The 24,249-nt window shown below is 64.5% G+C and overlaps 1 protein-coding gene across 1 annotated transcript; it reads left to right on the top strand.

The window, feature by feature from the left end:
- TEAD3 (TEA domain transcription factor 3) lies at positions 1–24,249 on the top strand. The gene is given in 14 exon segments (XM_050911315.1): positions 1–56; positions 12,636–12,889; positions 16,101–16,165; positions 18,176–18,238; positions 21,062–21,073; positions 21,399–21,495; positions 21,498–21,535; positions 21,771–21,814; positions 21,917–21,978; positions 22,370–22,503; positions 22,625–22,798; positions 22,985–23,125; positions 23,361–23,513; positions 24,131–24,249. Coding segments are annotated over 13 exon segments (1,233 nt in total). The 5' UTR covers positions 1–56; positions 12,636–12,753; the 3' UTR covers positions 24,245–24,249.

Genomic DNA, 24,249 nt, shown 5'->3' with positions numbered 1-24,249 from the left:
CCCGGTCCCGGTCCCGGCACCCGCGGCCGGCCCAGCCCCTCCGGAGCACGGAGCAGGTAAGCGCTCGCCGGGAAGAGACTCCCAACCCCCCTTCCTCCTCCTCCTCCTCCTCCTCCTCCTCCTCCTCCTCCGGCGCCTCCTTCCTCCCGGCCCTCAGCCCTCCGGCTGCACCGAGCCCCGGCGGATGGTGGGGGGCGGCGGGGTCGCACCAGCCCTCGCCGCTTCCCCTCCCCGGTAGCCCGGTACCTCGCTCCCGGGGCTCCCCGGCCTCTCCCCCCCCCCCCGACGGCCCCCAATGTGTGTGTGTGGGGCACAGCCGAGGTGTCCCCAAGGTGTCCCCAACCCCCCCCCCCGTCGGGTCCCCAGGCTCCCACCCCGTCGGGGCTGCGCTGCGCCGCTCCCCCCCCCCCGGCCCCTCCGCTGGGTCCCCCCCGCTGCGGCGCATCCCCGAGGTGCGCGGCGGGCGCGGGCTATAGGGTTACAAAGAGGCCTTGTGTACGGTATAGCCCATACGTCGGGAGCGCGTAGGGCGCGGGCGCCAGGCGTTATATAAAGCGATAAACCGTCCCGTCTGCCTCTTGGCCCCGGCCGAAGCCCCCCCGGGAAACGGCGCGGGGGGGGGGGGGCGTCCCGGGTGGGGTGTGGGGGCCACACGCGTGTCACGTTACATGTGTGTCACACGCATGTAGGGGATGACCATACGCTGACTGTATGCTAAACACTTTGTGCCTCGTCATAGGGGCGCATTGCTAATGAGGCAGCAATTAGATGTATAATTTTCAGCAGTGTGTCATCTTTATTATTATTATTTTATTTTTACACCCTCCTTGGGTTTGGGGTTGTTGTTTTTTTTTTTCCCCCTAACCCCCTTGGAAGGAAAATAAGGCCAAGCCCTCGCAGTGCCGCCAGCTTCCGCCCCCCGAAACCGCTCAGGCCCTATGCAGTGCGTTTGGCCTGTACCAGCTGAGAAAAAAACCCCATATTTTGGGGAGAAACCAGCTGGAAATGGTACCAGAAGCCCTGCTGGGGTGGCTGGCACCCTGCAGCCCTCCATCGCTGTTGGGTGGTTAGCACGGGGTGGCAGGGGAAAAGGCGAGGGCAGAGGTTTTGGGGGGTTTTGGTGCTTTGCAGGGAGCCGGGGTGAGCCGGGCCGGGCGACCGTCCCACCGGCGAAGCGATAATCTCCGGTGTCAGGCGCGCCGGGGTATTTTGGGCTCCGGCGTCCTCTCTCCCCTCCTATCGCTTTACCCCGCGCGGGTACGTGCACGCCGTGAGTCAGGGCTTTGGCACTGCCCGGCCACCCTGGGGGGCCCTGCCGGCGGGGCTGCCACCCCCCACCCACCCCCGGTTTTAGGGTGCTCGCAATGACGGGTGGAGAATTGGGGGTCTGCCAGGCTGGTGAGCCCCCCATGCACTCGCTGGCCCTGGGGGCCTCTGCAGCCCCAGAGCCCTTCCCTGCACCCGGCTCTTGGGGTGGGTCATTTCCCCGCAGGATGGGAGGAAGAGGATGCCCAAAGCGGAGGGGGGGGGGGGGGGGGGGGGGGGCGAGGGCTTGCCATGATCACCCAACGGCAAAGCCAGGGGAGAAATGGGTGGGGGGTGGTGGGGCTGGGACCCCACTGGTGGGACAGGTGACAGTCACCACGGTGCTGCCCAAGCGGTGCTCCCAGCACTTCCCCACCGGAGAGGACGGGCACGAGTGTCCTGTTGGGAGAAGGCACTGGATTTGGCCCTGTTTGGGTTTGCGGGGCTGGCATTCCCATGGGAAGGGGCTGCAGATGGGTGTGGGGTGAGCAGCCGCCCCCTCCCAGCCAGGTGACACGGGGGGACGTTCCCGTCCCCAGGGGACCTTGGGCACCCAGCTCCCTCTCCGGGGTGGGTGCGTGGCTAGCACCGCACTGGCTTTTCTAACAAAAATAACGCGTCGGAAGCGGTGGGCTCTGCAGTGGGCTCCAGCCGCCTTGCGTAAGAGGCACCCAGGTATTTTGAGGACCCTCATCCCGACCCGCGTGACTGCGGTGTTGGGGCTCAGCTTGGCGCGGGGGGATGCTTCGACTGGGGCATTTTGGGGGGCAAAGGGGCACAGAGACGAACCCTCCAGCAGCCATCCCACCTCTAACATCCCCCTCCTGCAAAGCAAAAACCCCTCCAGCCTCCACGTCCATCAATAAAAGGGACTTGGATCCATTTCCCATGACATACGGTCGCTATTTATCACGATACCAGAAACAGCATCTCCTTTTAATCGCCATTTAATCCCCATCTTGCCACCACTGAGTGAGTTGGGAGGCGAGTCCCGGTGGCCCCGGCACTGTGCTGAAGGAAGGAGCCTTTTCCCGGCGGTGTGTGAGCAGGTCGTGGCTCTGGGGAGGTGGGGGTGGCAGTGGTAATCAGCTATAATTAATGTATTAAAAAGCGAGTAACTGCGCAGCTCCCGTCAAACACGCAGCGAGCACAAGGCCGGTGGCAGGTGAGCTCGGCAGCGGGAGTGGTGCAGGCACGCAGCGGCTGGAAAGGGGGGAAATGGGCAATTTTGGGCTGTTCGCAGGGAAAAAATGTGTTTTCCTGCCTTAGTACCTCTTCTCCCGTCCATGGGAGCGGAGGACGGAGGGCAAGAGAGGAGAACGGGCTGCAAAGCCCTAACCAAGGGTGCTGCCGGGATTTGTGTGGCGAGAACCATCCTGGGGCTCTTTGTGGGGTTGGGATCCCTCTGTCCATCAACGGACGGGACGGATGCTACCTGAAAGACGTCCCATCTCTAGGAGCTTCTCTCTCTTAGTAAATCCTTGACGGCAATTGCAAGGGGCTGGCGGGGCTGCCATGGTGTTTGCACCACCTTGGGCGCTGCTGATGGATGGGATATAACCAAATACCTTTGATTTTGGGAGCTCCCATCGCCGGGGGATTTGCCGGGTGGCCAGGCCATGCTTTGAGCTTCTCAGCAATGCATCCGAGGTGTTATTTGGGATCGGTGCCCGGGCCGGGAGCGTGCCGGGGGCCGCGGTGGCCGAGCCCAGGCACCTGCGTGTTGCGGTCGGGGCAGGCACCTGAAGCGCGTGGGCGTTTGCTATTGCCACCGTCACGTGGCAGCTTATGAAATGTTTTTTTGGAGGGAGGGAGGGAGGGAAGGTAATGATGGGGTGAGCCGGCGGGGCCGTGCCCCGCGCCAGCCTGCAGCGGGCACGCGGCAGGAGCGGTCCCCCCCCCCCCCGGCTCTGCGATAACACGCGGCTGGATCCTGCTGCGGGTCTGGACACGCCACTACAACTCCCGGTGCTTCGGTTTTCCCCGCCTGTGAAATGGGAGCGAGGGGCCCCGGCAAAACCTTCTCCTGGTGCCGGATGGCTGCTCGCCTGCCCGTGGCGGTGGGGAGTGGGGGGGTCACGCGGTGCCAGGAGCCGTTTCGGGCTCCCCGTGCAGATTGTTGCAGGGTTTCATGGTGAGCACGTGTGGCTGAGCCCTTCGGAGGTGACAGGCCATGAGCCCCATGGTCTCATGCCTGGGGGTGGCAGCTGGTGGCCCTGCGGGGACGGCCTTCGCGTAGGGCTCTACATTGGCACAGCCGACAGGATCCTGCAGGCGAAGGGTCCGGAGAAACACGAGTGTCCGATTGCACGAAGCACGTCCCATCCCGGTGGTGCAAATCCCGCCGGAGCGTGTCCCCTCACCTGGTCCCAAGCAGATGCAATGCTCCGATGTCCCCGACGTCCCCCGTTAGGTGCCATGAGACAGCAGCGGCACCGAAACCCAGCACACCCACCGCGCACGCCGCCGCCTTCCAGCTGGGCGCTGCATGTGTCACGAGATGCGCCGGGTCTCAGCTGGCTAAAGCCAACCCGGAGCTCATCCTCAGCCATCCTCTTACGAGCCAGAGGCACAGAAGGTGACTTCAGCGCGTTTCAGGGCTGCGCTTCACCCTGTAAGAAATAACGCCGGGAAATGCTTGCTCGCAGGTGGCTCGCGGCTGGCGAGCGAGATGCAAGCGATGGAGGAGGCTGGTTTATCTCCTTCCCCCTCGCCGCCGGGGGGGATCGGTACGGACCCGGAGCGTGTGCTGGCAGAGCTTCCCTGGCTGTGGGGGGTGGCTGGGGATGGGACGGCAGAGCTGGAGCTAATTTTAGGAGGTGGGCAGAGCCTCGCGAGAAGCAGCCGGCTGGAGGGATGTGTCGTGCTGCGATGCCCACGAGCATCGAGACCGAGCGCCGGGGGTCCCCGGGTCTGAAGATGCTGCCGTGGGTCGAGGAGGTGGTCCCGCATCGGCAGCCTGGCTTTCCATCATGGGGGAGAGCTGTGCCACCGCTGATGCCCCGGCTGCTGGAGGGGTGACAAGTCGGGGGACACACACAAGGGCGATGCCCCGGATGCCTGGACTCCCGGTTTGCATTACCCAGGACGCAGTTGAGCCCCACGCAGCTCCGTGCCTCAGTTTCCCCATGGCCGTCTCGCTGGCGCTCCCCCCCGGCGGGGTGCGGTGGAGGCAGGAGGGCTGGCCGGGCTCGGGGATCCTCGCCTGGGAGCGCCAAGCCTTATTATTTCCCCACGACTGTCTCCTCCTCGCTCCTCGTAAAATTAGATCCAGCTGTTCACAATAGCCACTAACTTCTCTCCGGAAGATGTTCAAAGTTTACAGACGCGGAGCGGCGCGGCGTGCGTGGAGGATGGGCTGCCGTTCCCATGCCAGCTCCTCGCCGCCCGCCCTTCCCCCAGAGGCAGCCAGCTCCTGCCTTCCCCCCCTCCCCGACTTAGGCAATTCGGATTTAGGAAAAAGCACACCCGCACGCAGGCACGCGAGCCCCCGACCCAAGCGAGCATCGGGTTTTTATTAGCGGGAAGATCTGGGCGCTTTGCAGTCCAGGAGCAAAGGTCTGGTGCAAGACCCTGCTTTTTCCCTGCCCGGCTTATTGCCCGCATGCTTGGCGGACGAGTTGGGCAGGGTGCTCGCTTGGTGCTCGCTTGGTGCTCGCCGGCGCCTGTGCTCATCTATGGCGTGAGTTTGGGCTCCGGCTCTCGCACGGGGTGGCCGCTGTGCTCTGCTCGCAGCCTTGCCCGGGCGGCATCATGGAGCGGAGGGTCAGGGTCCAGCTCTGACGTTTGGACGTCAGCGTGCCGGGCAGGGGTCTAGCGCGCCGTGCCAGGCTCTGTGGCACTCTTGGGCCATGCTTCTTGCTGGAGCTCCTTCTTTTACCAAGAATACTGCCTTCGTGTATTTTTAGCAACTTTCCTCCCCGAGGATTCCAGAGCAATTTTTCAATCTGCGGGAGCGGGAGTCGCTGTGCCTGTTTCCAGCTCTTGGCTCGGGCAGCGGCGAGAGGTGCTAGGAGAAGGCGATGCTCTGCCATGGGCACCCAGCACGCTCCGGGTTGCTCGCTGGGTGAGGGTTTGCTCGCCGGGCCGGTCTGGGGTGACGGCACGCAGTAAAATGGTGCTAAACCGAAATATCCCTTTCTGGGAATAAATTGGCGGTGCGATTTGCGCGGGGCAGTGCGTACGTGCTAATGCAGCTCCTGCATTAAATGCAGGACCTCAGCTTGGTGCTGCCCCGAGCTTCGTGAACTCATCGCAGGAGGGCAGGGGAGTGTGCCTCCTCGCAGGGGTGACAGTGGCCAAGCGACATGGCCGTGTCACGTTTTGGCCCAGACTCTGGCAGCCAGGGACATCTCCGTGTCTCAGCTGGGACGGTAACGCCTGACAGCACCCCACTGCCTTGTGTATTGGGTGCCTGGCGGGGGGGGGGATCAGCTCTTGCACCCCCCCACCCCGCTGAGTTTCTCCTCCTGGTCACTCAGCCGGGAGCGCGGTGGTGCTGGCCCCGGGCTCCGGCGGGTGCCGCGGCACGGGCAGCGGGCGCAGCTGCTCCCTGGGCAGGGTTGGGTTTCGCGGGGGTGGAGGCGACCGGGGGCGGGTGTGAAATGCATTGCAACCTTCCTCCTCCTCCTCCTCCTCCTCCTCGCCTGGCAGCCGGCGTCCCCCGGAAGATGTTTTCCCCGGCCCTGCTGCAATGGCATAAAATGGGGTCAGCAGCACCCGAAACTTCCCCGTGGAGGCATTTCTTCTCCCAGGAGCGGGTCCGAGGGCTGGCAGGGTACCCGGGATGCCTGGCCCACCCAGGCGGTGGGACACCATCCCACTGCAGGCATGGGGCTGCCTGGCCCTGGGCTCCCCCGGGGCTTCCCTGACCCCAGAGACCCTTGGCTTCCCCTTGGGACAAGTGGTGCTGGGAGTCCTCGGGGACTCGGGACACGGTGGCCGCTCCGAGCTCATCTACAGGGGATGTTCAGTGGGAGACATCCCGGGATGGGCACATTTTGGCGCAGGAGCAAAGCGAATTCAACGGTCCCCAGTGGGTGCTGTGCCCAGCACTGGCCGTGCCACGGGCCACCGACGCTGGGGTTTGTCACGGGACGGCCATGGCGGTGGCCCGTCCCCAGCAGGCAACTCCAACCCTGTTGTTTCCATCCAGCTCGTTTCATAATGCAGAGAGCAATTAATGCTGCAAAAGCTTTCTATTTATGCGCTGCTGGGTGAAACACCCCATCCTGGCTGGGCAGGGCAGCCGTAATTGGGCCAGGGAGGGAAGCTGGGTTACGGTGTCCGTCTGTCCCCTGCCCTCAGGTCTTGAGCCTGGAGGCTTGAGCAAAACCGGCTCAGGTCCTCCAGCAGCCGAAACCCAGCTCTGCCACCCTACCAGGGCTGGAGGAAGAGGAGGAGATGGAGGAGTTGGTTTGCACGCCCGCAGTTCTGCCGTTAGGAGGGAGCATCTCGGGCTGTGCCCTGGGGTTTGCCCGATCCCCTCCCTCCTCCCTGCCCAAATTTTTTCGGCACAAATCGCTCAAGTTTCCTCCTTGTTCACCCACAGCCCTTTGGGACGAGGGGTCTGAGCATCCCTCAGCCTCGTGCTGCTGAGTGAGGACCAGCCGCATCCCTGCCGGGCAGGGGCTCGGGGCTTCGCTGGGAGCTGGAGGACCCTTTGGCTGCAGGGGTCTGGCCGGAGCTGGGGGGCACGTGCCCGGGGTGGCCCGGGCAGCGCTGTGGACCCTGGTGGGATGCTGCCACGTGGCCTCCTGTGGTTTCCCCGCTCCGATTGCTTCCTGAGCCGCCCGCCAAGGCGGAAGGGACAGGAAGCGATAGAAGGGAGGAAATTAGTCGGGCTGTCTCACGGGGAGCCAGCCTGGCGCATGGGGGGCTCTGCCACCGCCTGGGTCCCTAGCCCACGCCGGGGGTCCCTTCGGGGAGAAGGTGGCCGGTCCTCCCTGGCAGGGAGGTGCAAACCTGGGTGGGAGGGAGCAGGGTGGCCGCCCTTCCCTTCCCGAGCTGGGGAATCTCTCACCGCAGCCCCGAGAGCTGTTTGGAAGAGGAGAGTGATGTAAACAAACCTCCTTCCACCGCCCTCCCCGCGGAGCCAGGTCTCGCTTGGCTGCTGCCACCCGCCTCGATGGGTGCTGGTTGTCCCCGGGATGCCTGCGTGCCAACCAGGACGGTGTCCCTTGTGGCATCGGGGCAGGGTCTGGGGCAGGACGTGGGGCAGGACATTCCCGAAGGGTCCCTGGGCGAGCTGCCAGGGATACGGGGTTCCCGCAAAAAGCATTTGGCTATTACAAGAAAAGTGCTGTAGGGTTGTGCTCGGCCAAGGCGAGAGCGTCGGGGCTCTGTGCACGGTGCTGGGGTTGACAGTGGACAGGGCAGCATCTTCCCTGGCGTGTCGTGGCCTTGCTGGGGTCCCCCGGGAGCCCCAAGGCTTTTGGGTTTGCTTCGAAGGGCTCTCCGGAGCTGGTGGCTGCGTCGACGGTGCGGGCAGCGTTTCTCCCGGCTCTGTTCCCAGCCGTGTTACGGGGTGGGCAGGGGCAGCAGCAGGGACGCTGCCCCCGGCCAGCGCTCCCCTGCCCGAAACAAGGAGCACGTTAACGAAGGCCTCTGCCTGCCTACAAATTGACGCCTGCTGTCGGACCCCCAACCATGTTCTCGCTGAGCCCCAATGTGCCGGGAGGGCGCGGGGAGGAGCTGGGGTGCCCAGGAGCCTCGGCTTTGGGGTTTGCTCATTTGGGGTCTTGCAGAGCCTGCTGCGTGACGGAGCAGCCCCTCTCGGTGTCCCCGCAGGAGAGCTGTCCCCAGGGACCTCACCACAGTGGGGCTAGGGTGGCTTCCCGGCCCCCCTCCCAAGCCGGCCCCGGCGGGGGGCTGCACGCTTGGCACCAGGGAGGATGGGGGCTCCTTTCCCCCATCGCCCCTGGGGTGCAGGTGCCACCGGTCATGGTGATGGGGAGGGGGTGATGATGCCCTCACGCGTCCCCCCCGCCGGGGCTGGCGCGGGCGGCTGGCGGCGGCGCTTTGCCTGTGCTGGTGCGAGGCTGAGCACCGCGCTGTGCCGCGCCTGCCCGGGCTTGTCGGTGAACTTTTATCCTTTCGCCGTGGGGTCTGGGTGCAGGGGGGGGAGGGAGGAGGGCTGGTTCGCCCCAGGGCCCCCGCATGGGAAGGTGGGATGGAGCCGGGATGCAGCCAGACCCTCCCCCTTTGCAGGGTCTGCTGGCCCCCCCCCGGCGTCCCCAGCACCGCAGGGGATGGTCCTGTGGGGTCCTGGTGCTGCCCCGCCATCGGTCGGGGGAGCCCCAGGTAAGGAGGGGACCTTGGGGCCGCTCTGCCCCACACCTTGTCCCCTCGGATGGTGTCAGCTAGGGACACGCTGTGCTGCAGGCCCCCTCGTGCAGTGGGTGCCGGTGGCCGTGCCCTGCATCCCTGGTGGTTCGGGGGGATGCTGTGGCAATAGCCACCCCCCCCCCCCAGTTTGCAAAGGGCAAGAGAGCAGCAGCCTGGGGGCTGCACCCAGGGAGGGGTGACACCGCTGCTGGCCATGGGACCAGCCAGGAGGGCAGGGGTGGCCAGGGCCAGCAAGAAGCATGTCAAGAGGCATCGGTCCCTGTGCCGTGGCACTGGCCGAGGTGGGGTACTCGGCTGGGTGGGCAGTGGGGCATCACCCCACTGCTTTGGGCAGACCCTGGTTCTTTGCTGTGCACCCTGGTGCGGCTGGGACACAGGGGTTTGGGGCGGTGCGGGGGCTGCCGGGCCCATGCCTCGTGGTGCACGAGATGGGGCAACGCTTTTGGGGCTGAGCACACTGGGGAAGAGGAACACACCGTTCTGCCGAGCTCGGCAGCATGGGACAGGGAAGGGGACAGGGCGCTGCCCCGTGCCCGGGGGCTTTGCGGGGGTGATGGGCACCTCTCCCCATGTTGCAGCCCCACAGCCCTCGACTCTGAGCAGCGATGTCCCCGTGCTCCCGAGCCCGAGTGCTCTCTCCCGTGCCGCCCCGCACGCCCCTGACCTGATCCCTATCACGGCTGGTTGTGCTGGTCCCGGCAGCACCCTCCTCCTGACCTCGGCACCCGCGCCCGGCCCCAGCTGGGTGCCCACCGCGCCGCTCCAACCACAGCTGCTGCCTCCAAAATATTTCCTTCCTCCGACCCACCAGAAAACACGCGTCTCCCGAGCACCCCTCCCTCTTTGCAACCCTCCTCTTTGCTTTTGCAGGGTTTAAAGAGGCTTCTCGTTGCTTTTCCAGGCTCTCCAGCCCCAAGCAGCTCTCGCTGACCGGGCAGCTGCCTGCAGCCCTGCTGCCTGCACAAAACCCCGGTCTCCCTCGCACCCCCCGCACGTGGTGCCGGGGCCGAGCTCTGTGAGCCCTTGGGAATGCCACCCCCGTCTCCTGGCGCAGCCTTGGCCTCGCAGGGAGATAAGGGCTGCCCCAGCGGCATCCTCCCCTGCCCGCTGCGGGCACCCATCCCGCACCCGCTGGTGGACCTCACAAGGGTGGAGCCCCCCCTCCAGCACCCTCTAAAGCCTTGGGCTGGAGCATGGCACCCCATAAAGGCAGGGTGCAGAGGGGTGAGCGAGCTGGATGCGGGGGCTCCCTCCTGGCATGGGTGCCAGCGAGCGTCCCTGCTCACGGGGGGTGAGCATCCCCACTGCGGATCGGTGGTCCTGGGGTCCCTGAGCCCCGCAGAGATGCCTGCGCTGTGGGAGGGGGCTTCTCCCCCCTGGTCCTCGGGGAGCAGCCAGGAGGCAGGAGCTGGTGACATGTTTTCCGGCAGGTCCGGTCCCCTCCCTGCCCGGAGCAGGTCTGGCCGGCGGTCCCTCCGCAGGCCGTCCAGCCGTGCCGGTTTCCTAATTGCTCCTGTTGTTGGTGTTTTGTAAGGGCTGGGTGGAGTGCGGCGCTCGGCCGTGCTTTGCGTCAGCGCGGTGCCTTGCACCCTCCCTCCAGGAAATCCAATGTCTTGGCCTGGCCAAAAGCAGGTTCAGTGGAGGAGGAGGAGGAGGAGCTGCTTCCTCGCACCTTGGCTGGGGCCCCAGCATCACCCTCCCTCCTCTCCCGGCTTCCCTGAAAAGGCTGGGCTGGGGTTTCCCTGCTGGGGGGGCAGTGGGGTGGGAGGGGGCTGGGGGTGCCGAGGGGGGGGGCTGGGGAGCTCCTGAGGAGCGGGGGGACGTGTGCTGCAGGCAGGGTGTGCAGGCAGCCGGCACCCTGCCTGTGCATGCAGTGCCCGACATGGGGGCGGTGACCCAGGGCACTGGTCACGCTGCTTGTTCCAGGATCCTGCCTGCAGTGGTGCAGCCAGCCCTATAGATTTGCTCTGAGCCCTATAGCTTCGTCCTTGGCCCTATAGCTTTGTCTTTGGCCCTATAGCTTTGCCCTTGGCCCCAAAAGCACCCATCAGTCAGGGAGGGCAGGGGATCTGGTGGGTCCCTGCAAAGCCACCCCCCCAGCACCAGCTCTTGGGGCTTTCCCCTCTTGGGGTGAGCTGATGGCAGCCCCGTGGTGCCGTGGGGTCCCGGGACGCTGCTGGGTCCCGGGCTGGCGCAGGGCTGTGGGGTCCCAGGCCACTGCGGGATCTTGAGGCTGGGGGCTCCTGAGCTGCCACGGTGCAGCTGGGGGAGTCTTGGGCTGCCATGGGGCTGCCATGGGGTCCCAGGCCACTGTGGGCTCTGGGGTCACTGCAGGACTGCGGGGTCTGGGGGCTGCAGGGTCTCAGGCTGCTGTGGTGCAGCTGGGGGGGGTCTCTGGCTCCCCCATATCTGGGGGGTCCTGGGCTGCTGGGGGGTCTTGGGCTGCCGTGGTGCAGCCAGGGCTCAGCACCCGACCGAGGCAGCCGCACGCCCCGTTGTAGGCGCCACGTTGGGATGGAGCCCTGCTGCGCTCGCTGGGTGGCGGGGGGGGAGCAGGGGGGTCCCGATGGGGCCATCCCCATGTGTCACCCTCACCGTCCCTGCCCAGCGCCTCGTCCCAGCGTCCCCCCGCCCTCCCATCCCCGACACCCCGCTCGGTTTGGACAACGCATCCCTCCCGGGGGCTGCCGCGCGGAGCACTCCGGCAGCAGGCACAACCGGGATGCTGTGGGACTCGGGGTTTCGTGGGACTTGGGGTGTCGTGGGACTCGGGATGCCGTGGGACTCGGCGTGCCACGGGACTCGGGGTGCTGCAAGACTTGGGGTGCTGCGAGACTTGGGGTGCCGCGGGACTCGGGGTGCCGTGGGCCCGTCCGGCACCGCTGCCGCCATCCCTCCCTTGGCCGGCTGGCTCGATCCTACAATCCAGTTCTCCTTATTTGGCCACAGTGCTCGGCAAGAGGGGGAGCGGCGGGCGGGGGGGGACGGCGGGCAGGGGCGGGCGGCGGGGACCCGGAGGGGCTGACATCACATCACGGCGAGGGAGAGAGAGAGATGGGGGGGGGGGGGGGGGGGGAAGTTTCTTTTTTTATAAAAGGAAAAAAAAAAAAAAAAAAGGCCTCGCAGCGCGCTTGAGCCAGCGGGCTGCTGCAGTTCCTTTAAAAGGAGATGTCTGCGCCGGAGACCTTTGTACACTCCCAGCCCGTCCGGGAAGCACAGCGGCGCAGGAGACACCTCTCCGCTCCCACCGCCGGCAGCTGCCGCCAAACATGTTATTGCAAAACACTGCGCCGGGAGCCGGGCAAAGGGAGGAGGAGGAGGAGGAGGGTTGAAGGCTCCCCAGCATCACCCACCAGCTGGGGAGCGCCCGGGGCCCCGGCGGAGCATCCTCGGGGCGGGGGGCCTCTCCCGGTGCCAGGGGTAGGGCTGCCGGAGGGCTCCGGCCACCTGGTTCCCATTAGCAGGGTCTGGCTTGGAGCCGCCCAACGTCTCCCTTCAAATCCCAGTTCTGCCTTTGCCAGGCACCGTGGAGTTGGGGATTTTTGGGGCTGGGGGCGGTTTCGGGGCTGGCTCACCCGAGGAGGCAGCTGGGTGGCAGCGGGTACTGGTGCGGGGTCAGGGCTCACAGGCTGCGGGGTTGCTGCCGCCCCGTCCTGAGGTGTCACCCGTGGGCACCGTGTGCCCGAGCTCCTCCTACGGATAATGCAGCATCCGGGCTGTTTCCTTCCCAAACTTTATTTGGATGGACCCTGGGTGGTCACTTGTGGCTTGGATTTGGGGGTACTCATGGAAATCACAGCTCTGCCCCCAAGGAAATCCTGTTTGTGTCTCTGATGCCCCGCACCGGGATGCTGCTCCCAGCCCTGGGTACGACTGGGGACAGGGCCAGCACCGGGGACAGACCTGGGACTACGCTGTTGCTGCAGCCCCATACCCCCAGCAAGGGTCTCCGGGTCTAACGGGTGTCCCCTGTGTCCCGGCAGGTTGTCGCGTGTCCGTGGGGGCTCGGGGTCGGAGCCCAGAGCAGCCAGCACCATAGCGTCCAACAGCTGGAACGCCAGCGGCAGCCCCGGGGAGGGGCGGGAAGATGGCCAGGACGGCATGGACAAGAGTCTGGACAATGATGCCGAGGGCGTGTGGAGTCCGGACATCGAGCAGAGCTTCCAGGAGGCGCTGGCGATCTACCCACCCTGCGGCCGGCGGAAAATCATCCTCTCGGATGAGGGCAAGATGTACGGTGAGTGATGCGGGCAGGAAGGAGGCAGCAGGCAGGGCACCACGCTACCGGCCAGGATGGGGCAGCCAGGGGTGAAGCAAAACCTCCTACCCCAAACCCACACCGGGGCATCACCCTCGAGCACCCCCCAATGCCAAAAGCAGCTTCCCCGCGTGCATCCTGGAGCTGGACCGGGGAGGTGGCAGTGACCCACGTCCCCTCCCTCTGCGCTGGCTCTCCCTCCCACTCCCTCCCTCTCTCGGCCCTGCCGGACCGACTGGTTTGGTGAAGCCGTCAGGCAGGGAGCGGGTGCGGGCAGGGAGCGGGTGCAGGACTGCGGGGCCAGTGCCAGCCCTCCTGCTCCCGTGCGCCTCCGCATCGCTCCCCAAACCTTCCCCAACCGGACCTGGTGGCAGGGAGCACCCAGTGGCGAGGGCCACCCGCCCACCCTGAGCCACCGGCACCCGGCTCAGCTTTTGGTGACTTTGTTGGCAGCAGCGGGGCTGGTCGGCCCCACTGGTGCAATGAGTTTGGGGGGGGTCTCAGCCTAGTTCCTGGTGCGTGTCCTGAAACACCTGGCTCTCTGCAACTGGGAGGAAGAGGCTGAGGATGGACGATGCAGACAGGGGGTGATGCTGGCACAGGGCGCATGGTGCCACCAAAGAATGGTGGCAGGTGCCACGGTGTCCCCATCCCTGCGGGGGCAGGGGCTGGTCCCTCCTGCCCTCCACCTCCCATGATGACGCCCCCAGGGCAGGTGACCTCAGAGCTGGGGACAGGTTGCCATGTTACCATCACCTCGCAGTGACGAAGGGACCAAGGCCGGCGCCTCCATCCCCAGCCTCCAAAATACACCCGCCTGGGATGCTGCCATCACCGGCAATGGCTCACCCGCTGCCGGCGGAGAGGGGCAAAGGGGACGAGGCTTTGCAGCGAGCACCGTGCCACTGTCCCCATCCCCACGCCACCTCCCCGTGCCACCCCGCTTGCCGGGGCCTCCAACCCGGGGCGTCGGGGCTGGCAGCTGAGGGGGAGCGCAGGGCTTCCCAAGCGGGTGCATTTTTTGGATTTCTCCGGGAATAGCTGAAGTGCCGCCGGGAGCCTGGCCCTGCGCAGCACGCCGAGCCCCGACCGGTTTTTCCAGCCTTTCGGAGACATCTGGCAGCTGCTTAAAGAGGCAGCGGCCCCCGCCGGCTGCCTTTCATTTCCCCCCACCCTCCCCAGCACCTCCCCACCGAGACCCCCGGGACCCCCGGCTGGCGGTGCCGAGCTTACCAGGACCCCCAGGGCCACCAGCGGCACAGGCGATGCCAGCATCTGACATAAAGGTGTGCTGGTGCCGCTGCTCTTCACACACACCCCCCCTTTTTTGGGGGGTCCCATGGGATGCCCATGGCCATGCCAGCCCATGCCCCACTGATGCCAGCAGCGTGGGGGCGGCGAAGCAGGTGGGAGCTGGGGGGCCGGGCCGGGCACGCTGGCCCCCGCTCTCCCTCGCTGCCCGCCGGGTTATTTTTAACCCAGCCCGTCCAACTGGTTCACGTGGTGGTGTCAGGGGAGAGGAATTTGGGGAATGTGGTAATTTGGAGGAGGACGTGCCCTCTCGGAGGGAATGGCACGGTCCCGGGTGAATCACGGGGGACAGGGACGGGGCGCGTGGGCACGGGGGACGGCTGCGGGGAGGCTGCGAGGGTGCAACCCCGGGGCGGCGGCCGAGACGTGGTGCGAGGCAGGATGGGTGCAGGAGATGCTTGGTGCTGGGCACTGGGTGCTGGGTACTGGGTGCTGGGCTGGCACTGCCCCACTGGGGTACATGAAGGCACCCGCATTTCTTTCCCATATTTCTTTCCTGTATCTATTTCCCACGGGCTGGGTATGGGGAGGGAGAGGCCAGGACTTGGGAGCGGGGTGTGCAAAGGGGGATGCTGTGGTGCTGGGTGGATGTGTACCCCCCAAGGTGGGGCTTGGCACCGGGGTCCCCTCTGCCCGCACCCCTTGGCAGCACCCTGCTGCGGGTATCATCTCACCTGGGCTTAAAGGACACCCTTGGGGACCTGGCCCTCGTTAGGCGCTAATGAGGCCAAGGAGCCAGCACAGGCTGGGAGTCGCAGGAGGGATGGGAGCTGTGCTCAGCGCTTCAGGGTGGCACCGGGGTGCCGCGCCAGCCATGCAAAGGGTGCCCCCATTTCCAGGGCCCACGGTGGACCCACCCACCCACCCACCCACCAGCTCCTGCCCGGCGCGGGCACCCCAAGGCGCAGCCGTCCCCGCGTGGCACCTGGCCCTGTCTATCCCCACATGTCCCCCCCCCCCTCCAGGAGGACCCAGTTGCTCCCAGGCTGGGAGGGGGCCGATTGGGTTGGAAGAGCCAGAGTTGGGGGGGGGGGGGGGGGGCTAATTTTTTTTTTTTTAAAGTGAATTTTTTTTTTTTTTTTTTTTTTTTTTAAAAGCCAAAACCCTCTCCAAGGGCATTTCGACAAGTTCCAACCGCGACCATCTGGTCCATTAAAATAAATCTGGCGTGCCTGGCCGCCCCCGTGCGCGGGGGGTGCGGCGGCGGGGAGGGGGGGGGGGGGGGGCCGGGGCCGGGGCCGGGGCCCGGGCCGGGAGAAGAAAGCTCCCAGCTGCTCTGACGTTTGAACGTAGATTGGCCACAGCTGGCCCCTCAAATGTGGCGCAAAAGCAACTTCTGCTTCGAATTAGACCCAGGACGTTAGGAAATACTGGTGGAAAGGCCAACACAGCTTGCAAATGGGAAGCGGGGTGCCAGGGGGGCACCCCAGCACCCCTGTGGGAAGGGGGTGCTCCAGCTGAGATGGCTTTTGGGGATGGGGAGGGGGTGGCTGTGGTTGTTCGTGTTTGGGGATGCTGCTGTGGTGGGGGTCCCTGGTGGTTGTCACCCCCCTCTGAGCCGCCTGTGTCTGGGGGATGGTGGGGTGGGGGCCACAAGGTGGGTCCTGCTGGCCTGGCAGGGGGCTGGCCACCCCCCCCTGCCCCGTGTCCCCTCAGGCCACCCCGATGTCCCCTCGGGCTGGAGAGCTGTCATGGCAGCGCCATCTCCTGGCAGTGCCTCCCTCATTAAGGACCAGCCTCATTAAGGACAGGTCTCATTAAGGACCAGCATCATCAGGCCGGGCTGGGCAGGACAGCTTGGGGGCTGGAGGTGCCTTTTGGGGCAGATGCCCCTGGCCCCCCCGTTTCCCCGGGGCTGACCCCTCGGCTCTGCCGGCAGGTCGTAACGAACTGATAGCCCGGTACATCAAGCTGCGGACGGGGAAGACACGGACGAGGAAGCAGGTGAGGCCATCGCTCTGCTTGTTCTCTTGGGAGGGCTCGGGGGGGGGGCAGGAGGGGGGTGCCAGGTAAGCCCGGGGGGGAGTGGGTGTCCGGCTGCGTCGCCTGTCCTCTGTGTCCCCTCCTGGAGCCACCGTTGCTGCCAGCAGGACCCTCATCCTCTGTGAGGAGCTTCATCTGCGAGCACCAACACCCTCGGGCTAGCCTGTCCCAGCCTGATCTTGGGGATGCCCTGAAATTCAGGGTGCGGGGGCAGGCAGCACCCAGCCCCCCCTGCCTGGCTGGGGTCACCCCACGGGTGGCGGGAGCCCTTGAAATCTCCATTCAAGCAGTGTGTGCATCTGCGTGCATCTGCATGGATCTCTTTGCTGCTCCACCTGGATCCGGAGACCGTTCCCACCTCTGCCCCTTGCCAGGCTTTATGCCGCTTGTGCCAGACACCACGGTGAAGGCACCCCCAAAGCCACCAGGCTGAGAGCAAGGCATCCCCATCCTGGCCAGGGGACAGGCTGTGCGGGTCTGTGGCAGTGGTCCTGGGGGGCCCGGAGGTACTGCAGAACCCTTGCCCCGACCTCACTGCCTTGCAAGGTTGGATGCTGGGGCAGGCAGCGCGCAGGCAGGGATGCTGGCAGGGCAGGGAGCACGCGGTGGTCCTCCTTTGCCTGCACAGGGTGTGGGCAGGGTCTCATCCATCCCAGCTGTGAGCCCTCGCTGCACCCTCATGCCAGAGACCAAACCTGTCTGAGGACCGGACTGCCGCAGCCCTCCATGGGACGTGTCCATCTGTCACGTGCCCGGTGGCTCTTCTCTTCTCTTCTCTCCCCTCCATGGTGGCCCCCAGCCGGGAGCCATGCCGCCTGTCCTGGCAGAGCCAGCGGCCCAGGATGCTGGGGAGCGGGTGCATCTCCCACCGCCGGGAGACAGATGGGTTTGGCACATGGGGACACTTACATTGGGATTGTCCCGTGCCACGAGTCCCTGCAAGGGAGGGACACTGGTCCCCAGGCACTGGGGGGGACATCCCTCCAGGACTGATGCTGGAGAGAGAGGGACCAGGGTCTGGCTACCGTCCTTGTGTTCTGAGCAGCACTTTATTTCTGGCTTAAAGCCTTAACTGGACCCCCTGGGCCACCCTCCATGGGGGGAAGGATGCGGCGCTGGGCGAAAGCAATGCTCCGTGTTCCCCCGCACTCGGGAAAGGCACAGGGGAGAGTGCATGTGGCATTGTCCCCTCTGTGCAGTCATGTCCTGGACAGCCTGGTGTCCTGGACAGCCTGGTGTCCCTTGTTGGACAGCCTAGCGCTGGTGGGAGAAGGATCTTGCTGAAATCAGCCCCGGTGCCCGGTGGGTGCAGGGACCCGCACCCTGCCTGGGCCTTGGAGCAGGCACCCCAGCCACGCTGCGCCTTTTCTGCTTCTACATCAGCCCCTTTTCTTTGGATCCTGCTCTTATAGGGGTCTGGACACAAAAAAAACCCCCCTCTTCTCACCTTTCCCACCTGCAAAATCAGCAGGAGCCCTGGGGGAATGAGCCGGTCCCTCCTGGATCTCCCCTGGGACTGGCAGTCCCGCTGCAGCCCCCTCTGGGGTAACCCAAGGGGCACCCCAAACCAGCCGGGCCGTATCCTCAGCGCTGTGTGCAAGCAGCAGCAGCACATTGCACTCACAGGGGCCGGCGGGGGGGGTCTGTCTGTCCAGGAAGCCCCAAGAGATGGTAAATGCGGACCCCCCCAGCTGCGGCAGCTTCGCTCCGAGGAGCTTCACCCCAACTGGGGGGTGGCACAAACCAGCATCAATCAGCGCAGCGCCGGGGTCCCCCCCCCAGTTTTCCTCCTTCCAGCTCGTGGCGGGCGCAGGACCCTCAGCATCTCCAGGAGCATCGCCCCGGCAGCCCCGCGCGCTCCCCTTCTTTCTCCGCGCTCCCTTCCCCGGGGGACAGCATCCTACCTTGTTGGGGGGAACATATCTTCACGCTCTCTGTATTTTCCTTTCCGAACGGCGTGGCGGGCGCTAGGTGTCCAGCCACATACAGGTTCTAGCTCGGAAGAAGGTGCGGGAGTACCAGGTTGGCATCAAGGTACGTTGGCGCCCTTGCCCAGGTGTCCGCGGCGGTGTCTCTGTGAGCATGGGCAGCCCCTCTCCTTCCTCCTCCTTTCCTCTGGTTGACGGCTCTGCTGTTCCCCCTCTCCTTCTGCTCTCTCTCTGCAGGTCTCTAGCCACTTGCAGGTTCTTGCCCGACGGAAATCTCGTGAGATTCAGTCCAAGCTGAAGGTACGCGTCCCCCCCAGCCCCGCCTGGGCCCCCCGCCTGCTGACAACTAACGCACTCGGCTCTGCGGTGTGCCGCTTGCTTTCCTTTATTACCTCTCTTTTTTGGTGGTTTTTTTTTCTTCCCCCTCCCTCGGCTCCTGGGACCGGATGGTTTTTAGAGGCATTGTTGTGGGATGCCTAGAGAGAAGTGCAAGGGGGGGGTCCAGCTCGAAGGCTGGATGGGGACACCAGAGCCCTTCCCTCTCCCCCAGGAGGGTGAATTTGGGTGCCAAATCCTCTCCTTTCACCCAGGCAAGGACTCCGCCGTGGGGAAATGGGGGGTTAAACCCTCCTCCAGTGCTGCACGAGGGCTGCCCCCTCTTTTGGGCCATCAGGGGTTCTCCCAGGAGGGGAGAGACCCCCCCCAGAGCAGCCAGCGAGGCAAAGTGAGGTTCAAGCAAGGAGTCCCCCCAAGGCGGGGTTCAACAAGGCCCCCCCCCCAAGCTGAGACCTGGCCCTGCTTGTGACGGGTGCCGGTGGGATGTGGGCAGAAGCAGGGGGGTCCCGGGGGTCCGTGCAGGCTGCCAGCGTGGTGGCTTGTGATGCACCAGGGTCCAAGTACGGCCCAGGTGGCACCTCAGGGATGTGGGTGGCAGTGGGTCCGGATGGGGCCGTGCTGCCGGGGAGGGGGCACGGCAGTGCCGGGGCAGCCCGTGGTTCCAGGGGCCAAGGGAGCCAAGCGAGGAAAAACTGGATCATCCTCTCTTCTCTGGTTGGCTTTTCTTTCCTTCCTTCCTCCTAACTGGAGCCCGACTAACCCTTCCGTAACTGTTCCCACCGAGCTTCGTGGCGGTGGTGGGGAGGGTGATGATGGGGTGGGGGGCGTGGGCAGGACTGGGGGCATTGCCGAAGGACCGAGCCCTGCTCAGGTTGGATCAAGCACACGGTGCAAGGTGGGGGACAGAACGGTCCCCACTGCACGACCGCCCGCTGGGGACAGCCAGCTCCAGGCTGGACTGTGCCGCCCGGGATGCTCCTGGGTTAATCCCTGCAACGTCACACCGGGGAGCATCTCCTTGGGCGGGATCCAGGGGGGGACCTGCTGCCTTGCCGAGGGTGTGGGAGCCCAGAAGACCTTTCAGCCCCTTGCCGTGACCTCAAGGTCCCAAAAGCATCGCTAGCTCCCCATGTCCCTGTCTCCCTGTCCCGGGTGCTGTGTTCGAGCCTCTGGCACTGAGGTTGGCAGCAGGGGCCACCGTCAGAGCTGGTGCTGACATTTTGGTCCCCAAAGCTTTAAGGAGCTCCTGCTGCCTGGGAGCCCACCGAGCTGTGCCCTCCAAAGCCCTTCAGCAGGGACCCCGATGCCCCATCAGCAGGGTGCCAGGAGGGCTCCCCATACCCCGGTGGGTTTGGTCTGCTGGGAGAAGCCAGGAGAGGGCACCCAAAACTATTTTGGGAGGCTCCTCTGGGCTTGTACGTCTTAAACCCAGCTCCCAACCCCAAGAGGGGCAGCCGGGTCAGGGGAGGCAGCAGGGTCAGCAACAGCAGAAGCTTTTGCACCATAAAATAAAGTAAAATAAAATAAAATAGGCTTTCCTTGCTGCACAGCACAGGGCAACAGGGAATCAGAGGCAGGAGTGACCCCAGGGGTCCAGGGATGGAGGCTGGTGTCCATGGCTGCGCTCTCCATCCCCGGCCATGCTGCCTGCAGGAATCCGGCAGGGAACAGCCGGGGCAGAGATCCCCCTAAGCGATATGCTGTGGATGCAAAACATCCCTTCCCAGCCATGCTTGGAGGCCAAGCCCGGCGCAGGCAGCCCTCTGCCCTCACCCAGCGCTTGTCCTGTTGAATGGAAACTCCCTTCCGTGAGCAATATATACATTTTTAAACTGCAGTCCATGTACGTGTTAGTGCTGCCCGGCATGTGGCTGCATGCCGCCACTCCTGCCCTGCCCCAGGTGAAAATAAATGAAGCGATTGATCCCTGAGGAAGGTTCAGAGGGAAAACAGAAGGTGTGCGGTGGGATCAGCATGCCTGTGACCTGGCGATGCGGCTGGAGGAGCAGCCCGGCCCCGGGGCAAGACCTCAGAGCCTTCCGCTCCTGCCCGGTGCTGCTGCGACCTCTGGAGCAAAAGGGAAAACGAAAAATAATTGGTCTCCTACATAAATGCACACACGGCATAGGGGGGTTGTGCCCAGGGTCTTCCTTGCAGTGCCTATAGGGGAGTTGGTGCCGACGTCCCGGGTCAGCCGGGTGCAGGTGCCTCTTTGCCGGGCAGGGCAGGAGCCGGGCGGCTCTTCCTCTCCGTGCCCTGGTTGCAAGCGTTGGGGGCTGCTGAGGAGGTTGTAAAGGATATTAAAGGCTGTAAAGGATATTAAAAAGCCAACAAAGGTGCAGGCCTGGCTCGCCATAGCAACCCCCTAAAATAGCGGGGGGCTTTGGCATCCCGTTCCCAGCGGGATTAAGCCTGGGTATCGGTGCCCACCATGTGCATCCCCCGGTGACCAGCCAGGTCAAGGGGTTTGCTCCCCAAATCAGGCTGCAGTGATGAGCTGGGGTGGGGGACACGCAGCTCAGGGGGGTGCACACAGTGCCCACAGGCTCCCACAACGCTCTAACCTTTTTTTTTTCCTTTCTTTTGCGGACAGGCCATGAACTTGGTAAGTTGAGCTTGAGTTTGTGATGCCTTTTTTTCCCCATTGCCTTTCACCCCTTCCCACAGAGGGGCTACACCCTTCGCGTCCCAGGGGAGCGGGGACACCTTCCCGACCTGGCAGCTCTTGCCCAGGGGACATTTGCAAGCTTCAAGCATTAATTAACATGAGTGCATTTGTGGGGGGGCCATCCACCCACCCTGGTTCCTTGGCTGGGCTGCACGACCGGCTCTGATCTTTGCAAAACCTGCCGGGCACACTCAGATTGGGGGGGGTCTCAGTCTGCCTGTGTAACCCCTGTCTCCCTCCTGTCCCCCCTGTCTCCCCCCAGGACCAGGTCTCGAAGGATAAGGCTCTGCAGAGCATGGCTTCCATGTCCTCCGCGCAGATTGTGTCAGCCAGCGTCCTGCAGAACAAGCTCAGCCCCCCCCTCCTCTTCCTCAGGCTGTCTTCTCTGCTGCCCCCAGGGTAAGGACAGCCCCGTGCCCCCCATATGGGGACACCCCAAGATAGGGGGGGACATGGATCCCCATGCACGAGCTGCACAGGGGATGTGGGGGGGGGGATGTTCGATGGCCCCTTGGTCATGGTGGCAATGCAAGGGGGGCTTTGGGGGCTCCCTGCAGTTTGCAGCAGGTGGGGAGGGGAATTTGGGGGGGGGCTGTTCAGAAGCCACTGACTCTTCCTTGTGCTGTTCCCCCAGTTTTGGAGTGGGCCTATCCCAGGACAGCCTGGACCCTCTCAGGAGTAAGTATGAGACCCCCTCTGCTGTGCCGGGCAGGACTGCCCTTGGTAAGGGAAGAGGGCGACCCAGGCTTCGTTAACCTAACGATGCTCTTTGTTTTCCAGCATTAAACCGTTTGCACAACCAGCTTACCCCATCCAGCCACCCATGCCTCCATCACTAGCCAGTAAGTGCTGTCCTTGCCCCCTTGCAGGGGACCCTGCACCCCTGCTAGGTCCTATTTGTCCCCTGTCCTGTGCCACCCTCCCACCCACAGTGCCACCCACCTGCGGTCCCCTCCCCAGCCCCGCTGAGGGAAAAACCTGGGTTTAAACCCGGCGAAAAGCCCCACGGTGAGCGGGACCGTGCTGCTCCTGGCTGTGTCCCCCCCGTCCCTTTCCAGCCAGGAGCGGGACCGGCACATCCCATGTTTTGGCCAGCCCGTGGGAAAACCCCCATGCTGGGAGATACGGGAGGGTGTGGGATGTGGTAAGGACAGCAGAGCCGCGGCGGTGCAGGGGGGGGCTCGCCCCAGCTCACGACTGCCCTCCTCCCCCCCCGTATCCCCCCCCCCCCAGGTTACGAGCCCTTGGCTCCGCTCCCACCAGCCGCCTCGGCCGTGCCCGTCTGGCAGGACCGCACCATCGCCTCCGCCAAACTCCGGCTCCTCGAGTACTCCGCTTTCATGGAGGTGCCGCGGGACGCTGAAACGGTAACGGTCCCCTCCGTGTCCCCACCACCCGGCTGGGATGGTGCCCATCCCTGCGCTTGGTGGCATCTTGCTTTCATCTGACCTCTCTTTTTTTATTTCCCTCCTGCCCCGGTCCTTACAGTACAGCAAACACCTCTTCGTGCACATCGGCCAGACGAACCCCTCGTACAGCGATCCGCTGCTGGAGGCCGTGGACATCCGCCAGATCTACGACAAGTTCCCCGAGAAGAAAGGTGGCCTCAAGGAGCTCTATGAGCGTGGGCCCCAGAACTCCTTCTTCCTCGTCAAATTTTGGGTACGATGCTGGGAGGATGAGGATGGGGAGGGTTGTCCTCGAGCCACGGGCTCGTTGCAGGTTGGGCACCCCGCCGGCAGAGCGGGGCCATCCTGGGCAGCTCCATAAGTTGGTGTCCCCCATCCCCATCGATGTGGGGATGTGATGGCATCTAACGGGACCCTCTCCCTGCTCTCATCTCTCCAGGCGGATCTGAACAGCACGATCCAGGACGGGCCGGGGACTTTCTATGGTGTCAGCAGCCAGTACAGCAGTGCAGAGAACATGACCATCACCGTCTCCACCAAGGTGTGCTCCTTTGGGAAGCAGGTCGTGGAGAAGGTGGAGGTGAGTCCCATGCCCCACTGCATCGGGAAGGGCTGGGAATTGGGTCCACAGCGGGTCCTGGGATGGAGAAAGCCCCAGAGCTGGGTGTAGGACACATGGGTGCATGCCTGTCCATGGGCGGAGCGGAGAGGACATCTCCACCATGTCCCAGTTGGCCACCACCTGCCCGTGGCCGCATCCCCCGGGGTGTTTCGGCTCCCATGGGACGGCTGCTCACCCTGGCTGTCCCCCGCAGACGGAGTACGCGCGGCTGGAGAACGGCCGGTTCGTCTACCGCATCCACCGGTCTCCCATGTGCGAGTACATGATCAACTTCATCCACAAACTCAAGCACCTCCCGGAGAAGTACATGATGAACAGCGTCCTGGAGAATTTCACCATCCTGCAGGTACCTCCCCTCCTTTTCCAGGGAGCATTTCCCACCAGGAGCGTGGAACCCACACTTGCATCGACCCTACCATCCCTGCTGCGTGCTGCCCGGCCCCGGGGCACCCGGCCTTTTGCAGTGCAAATACACTGGCTGTGCCTGAGCCCGTGTGACCCCCCAAAAATTGGGTAGTGAATTTTTGGTGGTGCAGTTAAAGTGGCTGTGCCTGAGCCCATGCAAGTCTCCCAAATAATGGGTAGCAAATTTTTGGTGGTGCAATTGAATTGGCTGTGCCTGAGCCCATGCAACCCCTCAAAAACTGGGTAGCAAATTTTTGGTGGTGCAATTAAAGTGCCTGTGCCTGAGCCTGTGCAACCCCCCCAAATAACAGGTAGCAAATTTTTGGTGGTGCAAATGCAGTGGCTGTGCCTGAGCCCGTGCAACCCCCCAAAAACTGGGTAGCAAATTTTTGGTGGTGCAATTAAAGTGCCTGAGCCTGTGCAACCCCCTGAATTACAGGGAGCAAATCATGATGGTGCAAATGAAGTGGCTGTGCCTGAGCCCGTGCAACCCCCCCGAATAACAGCCTCTCCCCATGGGCACAGCCCCCTCCTAACACGCTCTCTGCTCTGCCGCAGGTTGTTACGAACAGGGATACCCAGGAAACCTTGCTCTGCATAGCCTTCGTTTTCGAGGTCTCCACCAGCGAGCACGGCGCCCAGCACCACGTGTACAAGTTGGTCAAGGACTAGGGGCC

This window comes from Gymnogyps californianus, chromosome 27 (assembly GCF_018139145.2).
Source record: "Gymnogyps californianus isolate 813 chromosome 27, ASM1813914v2, whole genome shotgun sequence".
In the NCBI taxonomy this organism is placed as follows: domain Eukaryota; kingdom Metazoa; phylum Chordata; class Aves; order Accipitriformes; family Cathartidae; genus Gymnogyps; species Gymnogyps californianus.
This window is presented reverse-complemented; position numbering and strand designations above follow the sequence as displayed.